Source organism: Gracilinanus agilis, chromosome 1, assembly GCF_016433145.1.
Source record: "Gracilinanus agilis isolate LMUSP501 chromosome 1, AgileGrace, whole genome shotgun sequence".
Classification (NCBI taxonomy): Eukaryota; Metazoa; Chordata; class Mammalia; order Didelphimorphia; family Didelphidae; genus Gracilinanus; species Gracilinanus agilis.
Window position 1 is genome coordinate 354,915,629 of NC_058130.1, and position 19,770 is coordinate 354,935,398.

The 19,770-nt window shown below is 38.5% G+C and overlaps 1 protein-coding gene across 2 annotated transcripts; it reads left to right on the top strand.

Moving 5' to 3' along the window:
- The first annotated feature begins 437 nt into the window (after positions 1-437).
- DIMT1 (DIM1 rRNA methyltransferase and ribosome maturation factor) lies at positions 438-18,993 on the top strand. 2 transcript variants are annotated; one of them, XM_044663667.1, is made up of 12 exons: positions 438-594; positions 2,829-2,902; positions 6,960-7,046; positions 8,497-8,558; positions 8,632-8,725; positions 8,814-8,863; positions 12,427-12,550; positions 12,683-12,775; positions 13,727-13,791; positions 15,187-15,250; positions 15,979-16,085; positions 18,465-18,993. In XM_044663667.1, the coding sequence occupies exons 1-12, from the start codon at positions 585-587 to the stop codon at positions 18,505-18,507; spliced, it is 873 nt and encodes a 290-aa protein (XP_044519602.1). In that variant the 5' UTR covers positions 438-584; the 3' UTR covers positions 18,508-18,993. The 2 variants fall into 2 exon arrangements, with proteins under 2 accessions (XP_044519602.1, XP_044519593.1); XM_044663658.1 differs by having other exon boundaries at positions 459-526.
- Positions 18,994-19,770: the final 777 nt, after the last annotated feature.

The following is a 19,770-nucleotide window of genomic DNA, read 5'->3' on the forward strand; positions in this document are numbered from 1 at the left end:
CAACCTTCCTCCCTCTGTCCCCAGAAAACGAAAAGGAAAAAGAATCCGACAGGGGCGCCCTGGACCTGACAGGCATAGAGCACGCCAAGAGCGCAAGAAACAACCCTCAGACTCTTCCTCTCTACCTGGTGATTCCAACAACTTTTTAAACACCCAGCAGAGCCCGCCCAGATTGCAATTCAGTCGCAGTTGAGCTGAGTGCCCCCTTCCGAAGGACCAAAACGAGACTGCGCGGGTCTTCATGGGAGTTGTAGGTCGTTCCCTCCAATTCTCTCTGGTCTATCTAGGGAGCAAAAACTACATTTCCCGCCACAGCATAACGCGTGAACAGGCGGGAAGTGGGTGGAGAAAAGAGGAGAGACGCGGGAGGGAGAAGGGGCGGGGCTCTTCCCCCACGTGTCTTCCGCTAGTCTGGTTTCCGCTGGGTTTCTGGGGACTGAACTCGGTTCCCCGAGCGAGATGCCGAAGGCAAAATCGGTGACCAGCGGCCGGCGCCGAGAGCGGCTGGAGCAGAAGAGCGCCGGCGGTAAGACACTGCGAGGAGGGACGAACAGAAAAGGGCCGAGGAAGACTGGGATCAGTGGATGAAACCCGGTATTTCCCTCTAGTCTCTTTCCAGGCCTGAAACTCCCGGGGAGGAACCGATCCCTGCATCCTCTCTGTGTGGTTTATGCTAAATGCTGACACTCCAGGGCACCCGGGCGGAATGGGCTGGGGGTAGTGTGGACGCTGAGCCTCCTGCTGGGGGAGCTGCCGGACTTTCCCCGGCTCTGGGGCTCGGTTCCCCGCGAGTGAGTGGCGTGGGGTGGCTTGGCGTACTGTAGTGTTGGGACAGCCTGCCCAGCCTGACAGGCCACAGTGTTGCCAGACTCAGGTGGGATTGGCTTAAATCTCCCCCTCATTCAGCTTCCTGGCCTTTCTCCGCCGTTTCTAATGCCTGGGAAGCCCTGAATCTTGTATTACCGGCAGGTCTGCAAACATTTCTTGGTCTCAGGGCATACATACGAAGGAGACATCTCTACGCGAGTTTTAAAAAGCTTATAGTCCAGCAGATGGGTTGAAGATTAGGGATGTCTTAAGTCTGTATAGCAGAGTGCAAAGGGGAGGTAATAGGCGTTGAGATGGAGTCTGTCAGGTGTCAGCCGCTATTACCACATTTTTGTCCTCACCCCGGAGGTAGAGGCTGTTATTATCTATCCCCATTTTATTGATGAGGAAAATGAGGCAGGCAGAGGTGAAGTGAGTTGCCAAGGGTCACGCAGCTAGTAAGAGTCTGAGTCTGGGTTTGAACTCAGGTCTTCCTGACTCCAGGCCCAGCGCTCGATTCACTGCGCCACCTACCTGCCTCTAATCAGTGGATTTGGAGTTGGGGGACTTGAGTTCAGAGCTCATCTTCTAGTTATTTCTGTGATCCAGAGAAGGGAGTTAGAGGTTACCGTGCTTACAGTGGAGTGCAGAAATCAAGGGATTTGGAACTTGAGTTGGGTTTAGATCTCACCTCCACCACTTATCTCTAAATTACTACTTAACCTCTCTGGACCTCAGTTTCCTCATCTATAAAAAATGAAGCAGTTGGACTAGATAGACTAAGGGCCCTTCCAACCCAAGATCTATGATTTTATATATGCAGAGTAAGAAGAGAGATTCCCTACATGACAGTAGATGTAGAGTATGGCACTAGAATTGGACCTAGAGAATCTGACCTTTGTTGTTGCTTGCTGTCATTTCATCTTTCTTGTTAGACTAAAGTTTCTACATTGGTTAAATGAGAGGGTTAAGGTAAGATTCATTCCAGTTTCAAATATTGTGATTTTATGATTCTTTCCAATCACATACTCATACAGTATTAAAGCTGGAAGAGAAACCTTATAGTTCATTTAATCCAACACCATTTTATTTTTTAATAGTAACATATATGGGGTGGGTCTCTTTGAGAGGTAGGGGAAGGGATACTAATGTAAGAAACAAAAAAAATCTATAAAACCTTTTTTTTAATGTTGACGTAGAGTATTTTGTTGTTACAAAGCTTTATTCATTTATTTGTCTTCCTTTCCCTCCTCAGGGAGACATCCCTTGTAACAAAGAATAAAAAAGATAAAAAACGGTTCAGCAAAACCAAGAAATAAAATATGTCTGGCAGTATATGTAATATTTTATGTCCATAGTTTCCTTCCTCTATAAAGAAGGGAGGTGCATTTTCTTAAGTCTTCTGGGAGGGGGGGTAGTTAAGCTTAATTGTTATAACTCTCAATGCTCAATTTAGTTTTTTGTTCTTTATTCATTATTGTTATTTATTATTTTGTCCTTTATTCATTATTGTAGTCATTTATATAGTTTTCTGGTTTGTATTTTTTCATTCTTTCTCATTTTGTTTGTCTTCCCATTCTTCTTAGAATTCTTCATATTAATTGTTTCTTATGGAACAGTATAAATACCATTACATTCACTTTTGTTCAGCCATTGCCCAAAAGACAAGTAGAATTGGTCATCTTTCCTCAAGAGAAGATCTTCTAAATATTTCCCTTATCAATTTTTTTTGGAAGCAGCTTGTTCCAGCCCTTTCTCTTCTAACTTGGGCCAATATGTGGTAATGACAAATATAAACAAAACCCTAGTGAAAACTATTAATAAGATTAAAAAGGGGTAACAACCTCACAAAGATTCTTCATAGTTTTCCTGGCTGTTTTTCCAAGGCATAATCCTTATTTTCCTACATTTGAGATGGTGTAGATTTCATTGCTCAACCATTCCCCAATCAATGCAATCCATTTTATAAATGATGTAGTGGTATGGCTTTTATAACAAATTTGGTTTGTGGTTTTCTATAGGTGTCATGTTTAATACTGGACTTGGACAGCATATTTTGAAAAATCCTCTCATTGTTAATAGCATCATTGATAAGGTTTGTATAAATTGTGTTGAAGACTGAAAAGAAAGTCAATGCTTTTTTTTTTTTTTTTAGAATGTCTTCTCTTTAGAAAAAGTTGCTAGATAACAATGCATTTTTTCTGGAAAGGGGACAGTAGGCCAAAAAAGTTTGGGAACCACTATGTGAAAGAAAAGAAGAAAAATCAGGATGATTCCACGGTTGTAAACCTGAATGACTAGAATGGTGGTATTGCCTTTATCAGAAACAGGGAAGTAGGGAGGAAGGACAGCTGTAGGATAATGAATTCTCTTTTGAAAATAATGATTTTTAGATGCTTGTGGGATGCCAGGTGAAAATGTTCAGTGGATATTTAGTTATTTTGCGACCTGACTTCAGCAGGTAAATGGTGCATATATGGATTTAGGAATCATCTGTAATAGGTGGTACTGCAGATAAACCCAAACAAATTTGCAATCCACCCACCACAATAGCATGAAAAGAGATTGTGTCTTTTTTGTTACATGCTTTCTTTCACTTGCATATATTAGCATTCCCTAAAGAAAGGATGTATGCCAACATGGTTGTAATCAGTGTGTTGTAATGCAGGATTTCTTGCATTTGCAATATTACCCTAGGCAATCCTGTCAGTTGGCAGAATGGAACTCTGGCCTGGCAGGTGCCATCCTGGGTCCTGACAGTTGGGCTGTGACTATTTAAGGCCCTGCAAACCCAACCTTGGGGTTCTGATTCCCTTGACCTCACCCAGACACCCAGCTACCCCTGAATTTCCCCTTGGGGACCCTGGGAGGTTGAAGGGAGGTAAAGGGAGATTGGAATCTGGAACATGGGTAGGATTTTAGCTTAGAGTAGCCTAGTGGGTAGAGACATCCCTTGTATAGATTAACAACTACATCTGTTTATCTGGAGGATGTTATCAAATAACATCAGGGCAGTGTGTCAGATTATCTCTGGCTGAGGGCTGGTTCCCTCAGCCTGACCTTCTAGGTCCATTGCCAACACTTGCCAGTTGCCCCTAGCAACAGCTTCTCAAGACCTTGAACCCTCTTACCTCAGTTTTCCCTTCCCAGTTTAAAATAAATCCCTTAACCTAAATCTGTGAGTTCCTGTAATTCCTGTATCATCACCAAGGCTAAAGAGACTGAGGAGAGGAGAGAATATCAATTAGTTGAGTTTTCTGAGAAGTGGAAGTTAAGCCTCCATTGTAACCAGAAAGTTGAGCCCCACTCCCTGCTGGGTTCTGCTCTCACCCAATAGGAAGGCAGTTACTTCAGCAGGGAGGGGCTGCTCACTCAGCATCTTAAAGGAGCCAACAGCTAGCAGTGGAGATTGACTGGGCACCACTGCTGAGGCTACTCATCACTATACTATTACAGTGTATTTTTGATTTTTTTGGCTCTGTTTTCTTTACTCTGCATGACTATATACAAATGTTCCCATAATCAATTAATAAACATTTATTAAGTGCCTATTGTGTGCCAGGCATTATACTTACACTGGGGATAGAGGAAAAAAAGGCAAAAGATAGTCCCTGACTGCAAAGAGCTTACAATCTAATGGGTGAAACAGTATGCAAACAAATATATACAAAGCAAACTATATATAGGATAAATAGGACATATTACCAGAGCGAAGACACTGAATTAACTGATTAGGGATGGCTTCCTGTAGAAGGTGGAATTTTAGCTGGGAATTTAAAAAAAAATAGAGAGGTCAGTAATCAGAGCAAAGGAAGGAGAGTATTCTAGGCATGGGAGATGTCCAGAGAAAATGCTTGGAGCTGAGAGATGGGCTATCTTATTTGTGGAACAACCAAGAGGTCATTGTCATTGGATTTAAGAGTATGTGATGGGGAGTACAACTATTAGAGGAATGGGCTGTGTTATGAAGGGCTTTGAGTGCCAAACAGCTTTTTGTATTTGTTTCTAGAGGCAATAGAAAGCCCCTGGAGTTTGATTAAGGGGTGTATAATTAGATGTTTTATGAAAATCACTCTCATGGCTGAATGGAAGATGGATTGTTGAGAGCAGAGAATTGAGGCAGGCAGACCCACTAGAAGGCTAATGAAGTAACCAAAACATGAAGTGAAGAGAATCAGAGCTACTGCACCAGAGGAGAAAAGGTTATTTTAAAGATGTTGCAAATGGAAAATCTACAGACCTTGGCAACAGATTGGATGTGGGGATGAAAGTGAAGAATCCAGAAAGATTCCCAGATTTGTGAGCCTGACAGACTTGGAGGATGTTGTTAATTAATAGGGGATTGTAGGTAGAAGTTGTACTTAGGGGGAAATATAATGAATTGTTTTGGACATATTGCATTTAAGATGACTACTGTATATCCATTTTGAGATTTCCTAGAGGCAGTTGGAGATGTGAGACAGGAGGTCATCGGAGAGACTGGGTTAACAAAGTTAGATTTCAGAGTAAATAGCATAGAGATAGTAATTGAATCCGTGGGTGCTAATGAGATCACCAAGTGAAGGAAGGTAGAGGTGAAAGAGAAAAAAGACCAGGATAGAACCCTCTGGGACATCTGATCTGAAAGAGAATCCAGCAGAGGAGACAGAGGAGTGGTCAGATAGATAGGAGGAAAACCAGGAGAAAATAGTGTCCCCAAAACTTAGAGAAAAGAGAATATCACAGAAGATAGTGATTAACAGGGTTTCAAAGGCTGCAGAGAGGTCCAGGAGAAAGACTAGAAAAAAGACATTGGATTTGGTAGCTAAGATCATCAGTAACTTTGAAAGGGTGGTTTTGATGGAATAAGACCTGATAGATTGTAAGGGTTTAAGAAGACAACAGTGAGAGGAAAATGGAGACACTTAATTGTAGATGGCCTTTTCAGCGAGTTTAGGTACTAAGGGCAGAAGACATACAGGACAATAGTTATCTAAGATGGAAGGATTAAGATCATTTTTTTTCAGGATGAGGGAAACATGAGTATGTTTCTAGACAATAGGAAATGAAATTGGGGGGGGGGGGATTGAAAATAAGTGGGAAAAGCCAGGATGGCAGAAGGAGCAGTCTATTAGAGAAGATAGGATGACATCGGATGACTTGAACAAGTAGGATTAGTTATCTTTCTTCAAGAAGATGCTTCTAAATATTTCCTATATCATTTAGTTTTTTAGAAGCAGTTTGTTTCATCCTTTCACTTCTAAGTAGGCCAACATATGGTAATACAAATGTAAACGAAATCCAAGTGACAAACATTAAGGATTATAACTTGAAAAGCAGAATGAAAGACCCTGAAGAGTCTTGGTGAGGTTGCCATACTCGTATAATCTGTATAATAATTTTCTTATATTTGGAGTGGTGTAGATTTCAGCTGGTACTGAAGTCCTATTTAAATGCCTCACCATGTCAAGGTAGATAGATAATCATGGCTTTTCCAAAATCTATAGACCCTTATCCATCCTACCACACTGGAAAAAGCTTTATCTTTGCATCTGGTTGCAGACATTGCTTGTTCAAGGGACAGCCTTTGGAAGATCTTATTACCAAGACAGCTACATTTGATAAACATTTCTGACCACAGCAACTGGTAGAACATCCATTGATTTGTGGAGGCTTTTTGAACAGTGTTGGTAGAAGAGGTGATTTCACATCATCACAATCATAGGACTTTGAAGTAGGAGGTGGATTTTATACACACTTTGTAATCTGAGCCTTGGCACTGCCAGGATATATTCATTGTTAGGCTTTGATGATAACCAAGCTAGACTGGGACAGCTAGGTGACTCAGTGGGATAAGTAGCCAGGGCTGGGAAACAAGAAGTTCTGAGTTCATATCTGGCCTCAGACATTTCCTAACTCTGTGACCCTGGGCAAGTCACTTAACCACATTGCCTAATCTTTACCACTCTTCTGCCTTGAAACCAATATACAGTACAGATTCTAAGATGGAAGGTAAGGGTATTTAAAAACAAAAAAGATAAGCTATATTTCTTGGGGTTTTAAAGTCACTTGATAGCTCACCTTTGTGTAGATTAACACAAGCATAATATTATGTAATAATAGTCATTTCTTTGTCCACAGTAAAGTCCTAAACTTTTTGTGCTTGTTTTTAGGCTGCCTTAAGACCAACAGATGTAGTCCTAGAAGTTGGTCCTGGAACTGGAAACATGACTGTGAAACTATTAGAAAAAGCTAAAAAGGTCTGTGTTTGGATTTTACTAACATTTTGTTGTTAAAAAGAACTGAAAAATTTAATGTTATGAATTGCATTGAGTCTCAATTGACTCTTGATATAATTTCTAAAGTTTTACCCTAATGTGAATGGACTAGTTCTCTCCTCATATGTGAATGACATTTTTCATTTTGAATCTTTTAAAATTGTTATGGATCATTGTATTGCTCAGAGTAGTTAAGTTTCATAGTGATCATCAGACAGATTTGCTGTTACTTTGTGCAATATTTGCCTGGCGTGGATTTTTAAATTAATATTAAATATCTCCAAAATATAATATTTATAGATTTATTAATATTTAACTAGAGAGCTAGAGAACACAGGGAATGTTCACCACTCAGTCCACATGGAATTGAGAGCATGGCAGAGCAAACCCAAACTATATACAGACTGCATAACTGCACACATATATGAAAGGCAAAAGGAATTGTGGGTAATACAAAAAGGAAGTTTGGGTAATGTAGTTTTAGGGATTCAAAATAATTCTAACTATACACTGGCTCTGTTCATATAAGTCATCTCAAGTTTTTCTGAAAACTTTTTCTTTCCCTCTCTTCTTCCTTCCTCTCTCCCTCCCTCCCCTACTGCTCTTCTGGTTTAGAATTGATACTAAATATCAACTCTAAGGTAGGAAACTGGGGTTAAGTGACTAGTCCATAGTCACACAGCTAGGAAGTATCTATGGCCATATTTGAACCCAGGATCTCATCTGAAAGCCTGGCTCTTATCTACTGAGCCATTTAGCCTCCTTCCCCCTTCATTTTTTTATAGCACAATAGTATTCCATCATACTTGTATACCACAACTTGTTCAGCCATTCCCTAGTCAGTGGGCATCCCCCTTAGTTTCCAACTCTTTGCCACAAAATATAAATATTTTTATACATATAAATCCTTTCCTTTTTTCTTTGATCTCTTTAGGACATCTACCTAGTGGTAATATTCCTGGATTTAAACTTATACAGAGTTGTATAGCCCTTTGAGCATAATTCTAAATTGTTCATCAGTTTGATTCAAGTTTATAATTCCACCAAGAGTGCATTAGCATCCCTAATTTTTCCACATCACTTCAAGTATCTATCCTGTTTCTTTTCTGTCATGTCAGCCAATTTGCTGGATGTGAGATAGTAGTACTTCAGAGTAAGTTTAATTCGAATTTTTCTCATTACTAATGATTTAGAACATTTTTTCATAACTGTGATAACTTCAATTTCTTCTTCTAAAAATTGCCTTTGTAATTTTAATTTTTAAAAGTATTTTTAAGGTACTTTTTTTACAGGGAATGGAAGACAATGTATATGAATTGAAAAGTATTTTAGAAAGCATGTTTGAGATTTTTACTTTTGGAATGATGAATGCCAATGACCAATCCATGTTTAACTAATGATATTTTTTTTGTCACTTCTCTGTTTACTCTAGGTTGTTGCCTGTGAACTTGACCCACGGCTAGTAGCTGAACTTCACAAAAGAGTCCAGGGAACGTGAGTATAAATAGTAGAATCAGTAGTTTTGTCTTTTGAAATCGCATTTGTATAATTTTTCTCCAATTGGCAGGCCCCAGGCAAGCAAACTTCAAGTAATGGTTGGTGATGTGTTGAAAACTGACTTGCCATTCTTTGATGCATGTGTGGCAAACTTGCCTTATCAGGTATACTTCAGTTGCAGACAAATTCATAATTGGGGATTGTTTTGTGAATATTTCCTTTAAAGAATCACATCATTTCTCTCTTTTCCAGATCTCTTCTCCATTTGTCTTCAAGCTTTTGCTGCATAGACCTTTTTTTAGGTATGTGAGAAAACTGTTTCTGGAGTATTTCAGAAAAACTGGTTGCTTTTATTTGACTTATTTTCAATGTGCCTCTCCCTAAAATGTCAGATAAATGCTATTGAAGTCAGAGAGGAAAAGTAGATAAATGTCCTTCTGTTTTCCATCCCATTCTACCCCATACCTGAACTGTTGTAGTAACATCCTTGCCTATTTCCCCCGTTTCTTTCCCATAATCTAACTTAAATAGGGTGGCCAAACTAATTACCTAAAACCCAGCTTAACCATTCTTCAGTTCAAGAGGCTTCCAGGTCTCTCCACTGCCTCTTGGATAAATTAGATCCTCTTTAGTATGTAAATTCCTCAAATTTTTTTTTTGGTATCTATGTCCCCAGACTCTTACATTGTACTTTTTATCTAGCAGACATGATTGGTTTTCACACTCTGCTGCCAAATTTGCCCTTTAAATTTTGTTTTCTACTGTTGCTTTCCCCTAAGATACTTCCTGGGTATCTGTTTGGTAAGCCCTTCAGAATTACTTTCCCCAAAAGATATGTAATCTGTCCTTTCCTAGATTTACATAGTTACAGGAGTTTTTAATCTCTTCCATGAAGAGAGCAAGTCTGTTAATGGTGGTCCCCTGGCAAAGACAACAAGATGTAGGTGGTTCCATAAAATGATAATTCCTTGTTTGTTAGAGAGAGTCCTGATTAGCCTCACCTGTATGACAGCATACAATTCTCAGTATAACAATTCATCATATTCCTGCTCCAGCCCTACAATGTATCACTTTTTCTCCATGCCTACTAATATGACCCCTTCTTTGTAGTTTATTAATAAAGAAAATTCCCTCCTCCTTTTGGGGTCACTGCTGAGGGTGTCAGTTGAACTGCTTCAGTACCAGTTCTATGTGTCATTGTTAACAAACTAATCTTGTTCAGACTATATCAGTCTAACTTTATTGGAATGACTCTAGGCTCTTTTTTGGTCATATTTTTCAGGTAGTCCAATGATTCTTAATTTTTTTTCCTCCATCAGTCTTCCAGTCAGTTTTTGCTGTAAGATAACTTAAATTTTCTTCTGTTTTTTTTTCTTTTGACTAATTTCTTGTTATCTCATAGAGTCCTTAACTTCTGTTGGATCCATTCTCATTTTTAGGAAATTTGTTGCTTGGGCAAGGTTTTGTACCGTTGGGTCAAATTGTTAATTCCCTTTCCAATTCTGTCATTTCTTTCCCATTTGTTTTTTTCCTCAAGCACTCTCATTTTGTTTATAAAAATATTTTTTAATTCTTAAAGAAAAAAATATCTTACTCTATCTCTTCAGAAATCATAATTGGCTTTGTGCCTAAGTTCTGTTTTTCTCTGAGGCTTTGCAAGGCATTTTTTGAGTCATTCTCTACTTCTGGGTTTGTATGTTGAGCTTTCTTGCCATCATAGAAGCTCTATTACTGGAATGCTTATTCTTTCAGCATATTTCTTGACATTAGACTTTATGTTTGAACTAGACTCTGCACTTCTGGTAGAAGGTGTTATCTAGAAAGAGGTAAATCTTAATCTTTGGTTAAAAGGAGGGATAAAGGTGAGTAAGGTATTAGGAGGAGGAATGAAGGGGATGGCCGAATGTAGGGAAGGAATGAATGAGGTGGTATATTGGATGGTAAGGGAATAGATGGGAGTATTCAGGAGAGGCAGCTTAAAACAGGTTAGACACTAAGGCTAGAGACAGAGGATACTAGGGAAGATAGGCTGAACCCTGCTAGGCAAGGAAAGGTATCTCTATACATACAAAGAAGTTAGGCCAGTCAGAAATGTTTAAATCTGCCTTGAGGGCTTCTCTTGTTAGTTTCTCAAGTCCCTTGAGGAAAGAGTCCAAGGGCTTCTCCCTGCCAGTCAAACTGATGGCAGGAAGAAGTCTCGGGTAAAGACTTCCTGCCGAGATGGATGCCCGCAGTTCCCTCAAGAAATAAAAGAAAATGATTCCTTCCCTCTTCAGCCCTTGCCTTAAATTTCGACACAATGATTCACCAGAGGGTTTGAATAGGTAACAATGGGGATTTATTAATACCAGGGCTAATCAGGAGAGAGGGGTCTAGGGTTTTGTAACAGCCGCTAGGGAGAAAGCTAAAGGTTGGGGAAGAGCCACAGGAGGATTAGACTGAGAGAGAGCCTGCTCTCCCAGTCAGGAATATTTCGTTGCCTTAAAGTAAAGTATTTACTAGATCAGTAAAATAAGGGATAGTTTGATTTAAGGATGTTCTACTTACCTACAGAAAACTAAAACCCACAAAGTCTAGTCAACAAAAACAAAAACCACCCTTCCTCCCAGAGCCCAAAGGGAAATTCAGGAAAGATAACAGGAGTATAATATGGAGAGGTCAGAGAGAGGTCCAGAAAAATCAGCAAGGTTCAAATTGTCCAGAGACAAAAGCCCAGGCCAAGGCAAAGCCAAAAGCAGAGCCTCAGTTGGAACATCAGCTCTCTTCAAGCCTCAGATTCCAACTGAACTTTTTGTCAAGATTCTAAGATTTCTAACTGCCAGGGCTGTTTACAGTTGACTCTTGCAAGAGCAAAAGTCTCTGTTGCATCCTTGCATTACAAAGGTTATATTGAGGGTTGTTATCCAGTATCTGAGGAACAGACTGGGGACCTGCAAACTCTCAGTGCTCCCAAAAGGGTCTGAGGTAGGTCAGTCTGGTTGTTGCCCTTGCCAGTTGAGCTCTGCAAGTTCTTGACCTGGGTTTGGGCCTTGGAAATACTAGAATGCCAATAGACTTCTCATCTCTTGTCAGCCAATTGGAAAGAAACATAAGTTCAGTATTTAGGCTCCTCTTTGATCTAAGATTTTTGCCCTGTGTATCCCTCTGCAAGATAGGCTAAATGCTGGAACCAAGATCAATGCTCTGTCTGAGAACACCACTCCTGGCACAGGCCTTCTCCATTAGAATTGTGTAGTGGATGCCAAAGCTGCCAATTGGCACCAGTTGCCATTAAGGAGCCTTATTATGAGTTTGATTATTCCCCAGGACAGGTCTGAGATCTTCTCCTGCCCCAGCACACAGCCTCTCCCTTCCTCCTGAAGTGTTTCATGGGCATGTGCTCTTAAGCTGACCACTTCACTACAATCTGCAGACCTCTGTATCTCCATAGGCTGACTGTAATTAGACAAATTGCTTACTCTAATTTTCCCTTGATCTACCTATCAAAAGTTTTTCTGGTGCATTTTCTGGGTCTGTTGAAGGAGTTTGGTGAAGAGGGCTCAGCTGGCCAGTGTCTGCTACTCTGTCATCTTGACTTTGCCCCATAGACAGAACCTCATCTTCCATATCTAGGCCTTAGCCTTGTGTCTGGAATGGCTTCCTTTACCTCTGCCTCTCCTGACCCCTTCCTCCCTTCATAGCATAGGTGTCATAAGGCCTCTCCTGATTTCTATGCTGACCCTTTTCTTTTTGTCTTTGGTTCTAGTGCCTACCATGGAGCCTTAAATGTGATAAATGAACATTTTATTGAATAATATTTTTGTAGTTATATATTCTTAGAGCAAAGTGGGACATTTTCCTTTTTCCCATTTTATTTTCTTCTCAGATGTGCTATACTTATGTTCCAGAGAGAATTTGCTCTCCGTTTGGTTGCAAAACCAGGAGACAAGTTATACTGCAGACTTTCCATTAATACCCAGTTACTAGCACGAGTGGATCATCTGATGAAAGTAAGTGAAATTTAACCTGTAGTTAGCTTGATTCCCTTCATCCCATGCTGAATTTCTGAGTACAGTGATTTTGGTCATGAAATTGCAGAAATATATAAGTATAAAACCTGATCCTCATTTTGTGATGAACAGGTTGGGAAAAATAACTTCAGACCTCCACCAAAAGTTGAATCAAGTGTGGTAAGGATAGAACCTAAGAACCCACCACCACCTATCAATTTCCAGGTAAGGTGAAAATAGCCTGGCCATTTGGCTGCATAAGACCATAGGGCTGTCATTCAGAAGAAAATGAACATTGTTTGTTTGTTTGTTTTTTAAAACCCTTACCTTCCATCTTAGAATCAATACTGTGTATTGATTTCAAAGACAGAAGAGTGGTAAGGGCTAGGTAGTGGGGGTTAAGTGACTTGCCCAGGGTCACACAGCTAGAAAGTGTCTGAGGCCAAATTTGAACCCAGGACCTCCTGTCCATGGGCCTGGCTCTCAATCCACTGAGCCACCCAGCTGCTCACTTGAAAATGGACATTGTAGGCAGGGACCTGCTCACATGAGAAGGTGGGTGCTACTAGCGTTCACTAGGATGTTCAAGTGATTTGCTCAGGCTGCATCATTAGAAACCATATTAATTTTTTTTTTTCCTACAACCTCTCAAGGATTCCTGGCAACTTTTTTTTTTTAATTTAATTTTTGATTCAATCCCTCCTTCCTCTCCGCACACTATAGAAAGCATCATCTGGCAAGATATATAGATTATATCTTTCATATTTCTAATTATCAGTTCATTAGCATTGAATAAATATTCATTTAAGTAGGAATGTTATTTTAATTATATTGTCTCTATCCATCCATGAACAATGAATATTCCTAAATGAATATTTAGACCTGATTTTATTTGTATAAAGTGTTTTATAATGATGGTTCATGTAGTTCTTGAGTTTATTTTGGCAGGCATACACCCAGGTATCCGTGGTATTTTAAATGGAGGAAACAATTTTGAATATTATTTACTTATGAATGACTACTCCTTTTTGTCTTGGTTCAGCCTTTTGTTATTATATATTTGCCCCTTAATTATTATTACCTAGGGAACATGACAAGGGTTATTTTTTTGTTTTTGAGAGACTGTAGAAAACTACAGACTTTTTGGTGTGTGAGACTGATATCAATCTGTTTCAGGAATGGGATGGTCTAGTGAGGATAACGTTTGTGAGGAAAAACAAAACTCTCTCTGCTGCATTTAAGTAAGTGCCCTTCTTATGTTTCTAATTATGGGGTACAGACAACATCTTTACAATGTACAGTTCATCCATTTCCAGACATGGCTAAGCTTTTTAATCACTTTGTATTTGTAGGAGCCAGGCAGGCAATTAATTCACTCTTTCCTGCTGATGTCATTTATTCTCTGAGCTCTGATGGCCATCCTTCCCTAAAAAACTCCCAAATCTTAATCTCTGCTGCAAAGCTCTCTCTGAAAGGCCTGTCAGACACATTTCAAACTCAACATGCTCCCAAATGAACTCAACCTCATGGTTATTGGCCTAGCTATATCACTCCTTCCTGAACTCTCCATCTCTGTCACAGCTTCCCATGTGGAGAGCACCACCATGTTTCTGTAGCAACCCTCCTGTTTTAGTTTGAATTGAAATACTATGTTTGAGGAGGTTACAGGGGTTTCTTGAAATATTTCAGGTTGAATTTACCAAAAATAGGAGTATTTTTTCTTAGTACCTTTAAAAATGCTTATTTTTTAAATGAACAAATATTGGTTATAATGTAACTATGATATATATATATACATATATATATGTGTATGTATATGAATTATAAGACCATCATTTCTGGAGATGGATAACATGTTTTTCCTTTGATCTTCTGGAATTATGAGAAGAGTTCCTAAGTCTTTCACAGCTTTTTGTTTTTATAGTATTGTTGTTATTGTATACATTATTTCCCTGGTTCTGCTGAATTCACCCAGCATCAATTCATACAAGTCTTAGATTTCACCAAAACCACAAAACAAGGTTCCTTTTAAATCTTATTTCCTTTTTGCTTAGTCCTTCGTTGTCATGTAGCCAGCTGCCAAAAAATGCAAAGTTCAATGGATTTTTTAGTTAGGAGGCTTTGGTTTGAATCATAACTCTTATCACATAGCTAGTAAGTGGCAGTCATAATTTCTTTGAGGCTCAGTTTTATCACCTATAAAGTGGGAATAATTTCACTGGCTACCTAAACAATGATGTTATGAGGAACAAGTCAAATAATAGATGTGAGAGTGTGGCAGTCTGGGGTAGCAGAAAGAAGACCTATGTACTGATTCTGGCTCAGCCATTAAGTAGCTTTGTGCCTTTGAGTAAGTCACCACCATTCATTGAACCTCAAGGGAGGGAATGAAGAGACTGGACTAAATGATCTCTAAGATACCTTCTGGCTCTCAACCCTTTGATCTTTTTTGAACAATTTGTAAGCCATATAATATAAAAATGTTAGTCGTTAAAATATGTGAAGTTTATAACTAAAGCAGTCTAAAACATGGCCATTTTGGTGAACATTTCATTTCTTTAAATATGAAACATTTAAAAAATTTTATAAAAGTAAAACTTCCTGGAAGTTAATTTCATCTTGCATCACCACCATAGGTCGAGTGCAGTCCAACAGCTTTTGGAAAAAAATTACCGAATTCACTGTTCAGTCCATAACATTGTAAGTAGAAAAAGTCTCTGTAGTAGTGGGCTTAGGCCAATCTCTTCTATGATATACCTCTCCAGGCAAATTCCGTAATAAATGTAACAAAGCATTACAGTGTTTATCATTCCCCACCGGAAACATTTTAACTCTGATTCTGATAGATTGGTGGGACTATCACTTTATATGTTTAGGTTTAAATGTGAGCCTTTACTGTTTGCAAGGAAAGCCTTTTCATCTACTGATTACAGTATGCCAGCAATCTGCTTCAAAACCCATTTCCATGTAAACATTTGGAAGTTGAGATTAGAACTTTGCTTGTAAATGTAATGACCTTGTAATATATAGCATTTTAAAGAATTATGTATTTTTTTTTTAATTCCTTTAGGATTTATTCTTTGATGTAACATTATATTTTAGAAGTATAGTAATGAATTTTGTTTCTAGAATTTGCAGATTGTTCCATTTGAGATAGTAATATTAGGACAGTAAAAATGTGTCTATTACTATGGGGGAAGGTCACCCGATTAGAACTATAGAGAATCAGAGAATTTGTATTGGAAAGAATCTCACTGGCCTTTATTACCTATATTCAGAGATTCATTTTACCTGTACATTTAACCTCTTTCCATATTACCACAAATAAACAAAAGGTTATTTGGTGATTTTATGAACCCCCAAAAAAGAGTCAAAGTGGCTGCATTGCAAGATACCATGTTCATTTATTCTGCAACCTGTGTTGATAGGCAATACCAGAAGATTTCAGCATTGCAGATAAAATACAGAAAATCTTAATGGATACAGGTTTTAGCGACAAGAGGGCCCGTTCCATGGACATAGATGACTTTATCAGGTAATTACATTTTAATTTTTCTAAATCACTTCAACATATTTACATTTCTGTACTCTTGACACCTTCAGATGCTGTATTAAAGGCCATTGGAGAAGAGCAACACAGGGGGCTACTTGGAAAACCTGTTGCATAGGACTTCCATCGCATGGAATAATATTTGGTGTAGTAGATGGAGACTGGCTAGCCGCAGCATGTGAAATTTTATTTGAGAACTTGTAATGAGAAACAGTCAAAGCCAATAGATAAGCTCTGGGTTATGGGGGATTTTTAACTAACTTGCATTCATATTCTTTTTAATATTCCTTTAGGATCTTTTCTGTTTAAAAAGGCATTTATTTACAAAACTTCCTTAACTGAGGTATAGGAATCTGATCCCAAGGAATACTCCCATGTCTTTTCTTTCTCTCCTGGTGCTAACCACTGCTCAAGAGACCGAGCATAGATACAGCTGATCACTGTGGCTCCTCAAGTTACCTGAGGCTGGCTCACAACAACCAGATGAAGCACAGATGAGCTGTGTATTTGGATGACTTTACTCAAAATAGCTTTTGCTCAAATCAGCTATTGTTTTTACAGATGGCCTCATGGATGTTTAGGGGGAAATTTTGTCCTTAAGCAAACTAGTAACTGTCTTAATTCTTTGCTTGCCTTAGCTTTGTTGATAAATATGGTTTGATAGAATTCCAGTAGTTAAATGAATGTACAAAGTTTGCTGATTTAAGTGATATTATGGAATTTAATTCAAGACACTAAGGTATTATTCCATCTTTTAGCAAAGAATACTCATTTTATTCTTCATATAAGAAGGGGGGGAAATGAGCTCTATAGACAAGTAGATATCCCTATTCTACCTACCCTAATTAGAACTGGCATTTACATAGCACTCTTAAGGTTTATAAAGCATTAGGCATTGTGATTGGATTCTTATGACAATTGTATGAGTTAAGTACTACAGGTATTATCCCCATGGTGCAGATGACATAGGTTCATAGAAATGGTGTGCATTGCTCATGCCCAGAAAGTGTTGAATGCCAAGTTAAACTCAGGGCTCTCCTAACTCCAAGTGTGGTTCTCTTTCTAGGCGCTATCCTTTTTACAGCTGCCATAATCAACTTCTTGCTGACCACTTGGAAGTGTAGCATGAAAATTAAAGACTTACAAAGCTTGTTTGCATGCTGCCTCCTTCATTAAACTGCGAGCTCAAGGACAGGGACTGTTTTTTATCTTTCTGTATATCCTCAGCACTCAGTACAGTGCTTGGCACATAGTAGGCATTTCATAAATATTTGTTGACTGTCCTTGGGGAGTTTTGTCCTTTTTTATCTTTTTTTGAATTCCACCTAAGTAAACCCTTACAGGAACTGTGGGAAATCCCTACTTTTCCACTGGCATATATATAGATATAAAAACTTTTTTCCTCTATGTAATTACCATTGTCCTGTGAGAGACACCATTATACAGTGAAGAGCAATGGATTTGAAATAATTAGCCTGGAGTTTCAATCCTAGTTCTGCCACCAACTTGCCTGGGTGACCCTGGGCCAACCTGCTCTCCAGACCAGTTTTCTCACCTGTAATTTGGAGGTTAGAAAAGTCTCTGATGCTCCTTAATAGGTTTAAACCAGGAGGCAGCTGGGTAGTTCAGTGGATTGAGAGTCAGGCCCAGAGACAGGAGGTCCTAGGTTCAAATCTGGCCTCAGACACTTCCCAGCTGTGTGACCCCCCATTGCCCACCCTTGCCACTCTTCCACCTAGGAGCCAATACACAGAAGTTAAAGGTTTAAAAAAAAAAAAGGTTTAAACCATAGTTGAAGAATTAATTCTTCCCATTGAAATACAAAATCTAAATCTCAGAGTAGACCAAAATCAATGATCAGTAATTGAAAGAAAGCCCAACAGGTTTTTCAGAAAGTCAGTTATATATTTTGTGACCTTTTTTTAGTTTTTTATCTTGACATATTATTTGATCTGGGAAAATATCCTGGTGTGGGAATTCTTTCCCCCTCAAGTACATCTAATTCACTTGGAACCTCAGAAGTCTCAGTTCACTGGGGAACTGAAAAATTGACTTGTCCATGGCCACACAGCTAGGAAATATAAAAAAGGCAGTACTTGAATCTGGGCCTTCTTGACTTTCAGTGATTTTGTGTATCAAATCTATTACATTAGATTGTCAATTTTTTAATTGTACTTTAAAATTTAAAAATCAAATATTGCTTAAACTGTGGGCTGTTGGCTTAGACTTTGTTCTGTTTTCTGGTTTTCTGACGTCTTATTTGTAGACTAAACCAAAGCTTAAGGGTTCACACACGATTTTAAGCAGGATAGGCCTTGTTCCAGTTATCATTTGTCCACTTTTCATGTTCGCTTTTTTTTTCAGATTGCTACATGGATTCAATGCAGAAGGCATCCATTTTTCTTAAGCAGACAAAAAAGAATATTCCGGTCTTAATAAGAAGCTATAATCTTACTTACTGGACTACTGACATATGGAAGATGAACCTCTACATTTTTTACAAGAATAACCAAACACCTTACAGGTTTTAAAACTAAAACCCACTATCTCATGAAGTATTGTTTGTTTTTAAGGTCAAATTTGTTGTGTATTTTTATAAGTGTTCGGATTTTATGTAACTTTGGGTATTGGGTGGCCAAGACATTGACCCTCCAGATCACATACAGTTTTCTCCAAGTTAATAGCCGCAATACACGCACAAACTTAACATGTGAACCATCTCAATTCTATCTGTTCATCTCCTGAAACTAACATTTAGGATAGTAATGACTCCCGTTTCAACAGGCCTTTTCTTTTGCTTGTATATTGGGATAGATGATAATTTTGTCTTTTCATTATTTTTCTCACTATCCACAGTCTTTATCTTGACATTCACTTCCCTCATTCTCATGAACTTTTCTTTTTCATGTATTCATCTACATTTGTCTGACCCTTCTTACCTACTGGAGCTAAGTTCCTTTTCCATTGCATTGGGTAGAGTGGTATACTCAGTTTATCTCTGATACCCAATAGCTCTATGACTTCAGACTTCACCTCTGGACCTCAAATTTCTTCACTGTTCAAATGAGGGAGTTATAGACTAGATGATCTCTTAAGATCCTTTCCAACTGTGAAATATGGTAACTAACCAGAAGTCTCAGTGATAGGATTATCAGTCACCTCACAAAAATCATGCCACTATGATATATTTATGTGTACTTTGTATACATAAACACAACTGAAAGAAAATAAAATTCCAAAATTTTGCTTGGCTTTGTTTCTTTAACAATTCATTAAAAAAAGTACTGTTAAAGGAAAATATTTTATAAGATACCTAGGAAAGATGTAAACTACTTTGATTTTAAGAAATTTTATCGAAACCCAAGTTCATAAGGGTAGGCCTGTACCTGTGATTTTGTTAACAAAGGAAAACTCCTAGATGAGGAAAATCCCTTTTAGTTTTAGAATATTTAAAACAACTAGGACTTCATTTAGTGGACTTAACGTAAAATTGCCATCGTAAATCACTGTTTATATGACAGCACAGAAAATAACAGCCTAGAATTTATACTTTTTTATTATCTTTTTGTATTAACCAACTTTCTAGGACCCTGGATATTTTTTCTCTTTATATGTAGTGCATGAGTTAGCCCCCTTCCAATTATCTTGACTTCAGTAGTCAGTTTATCAC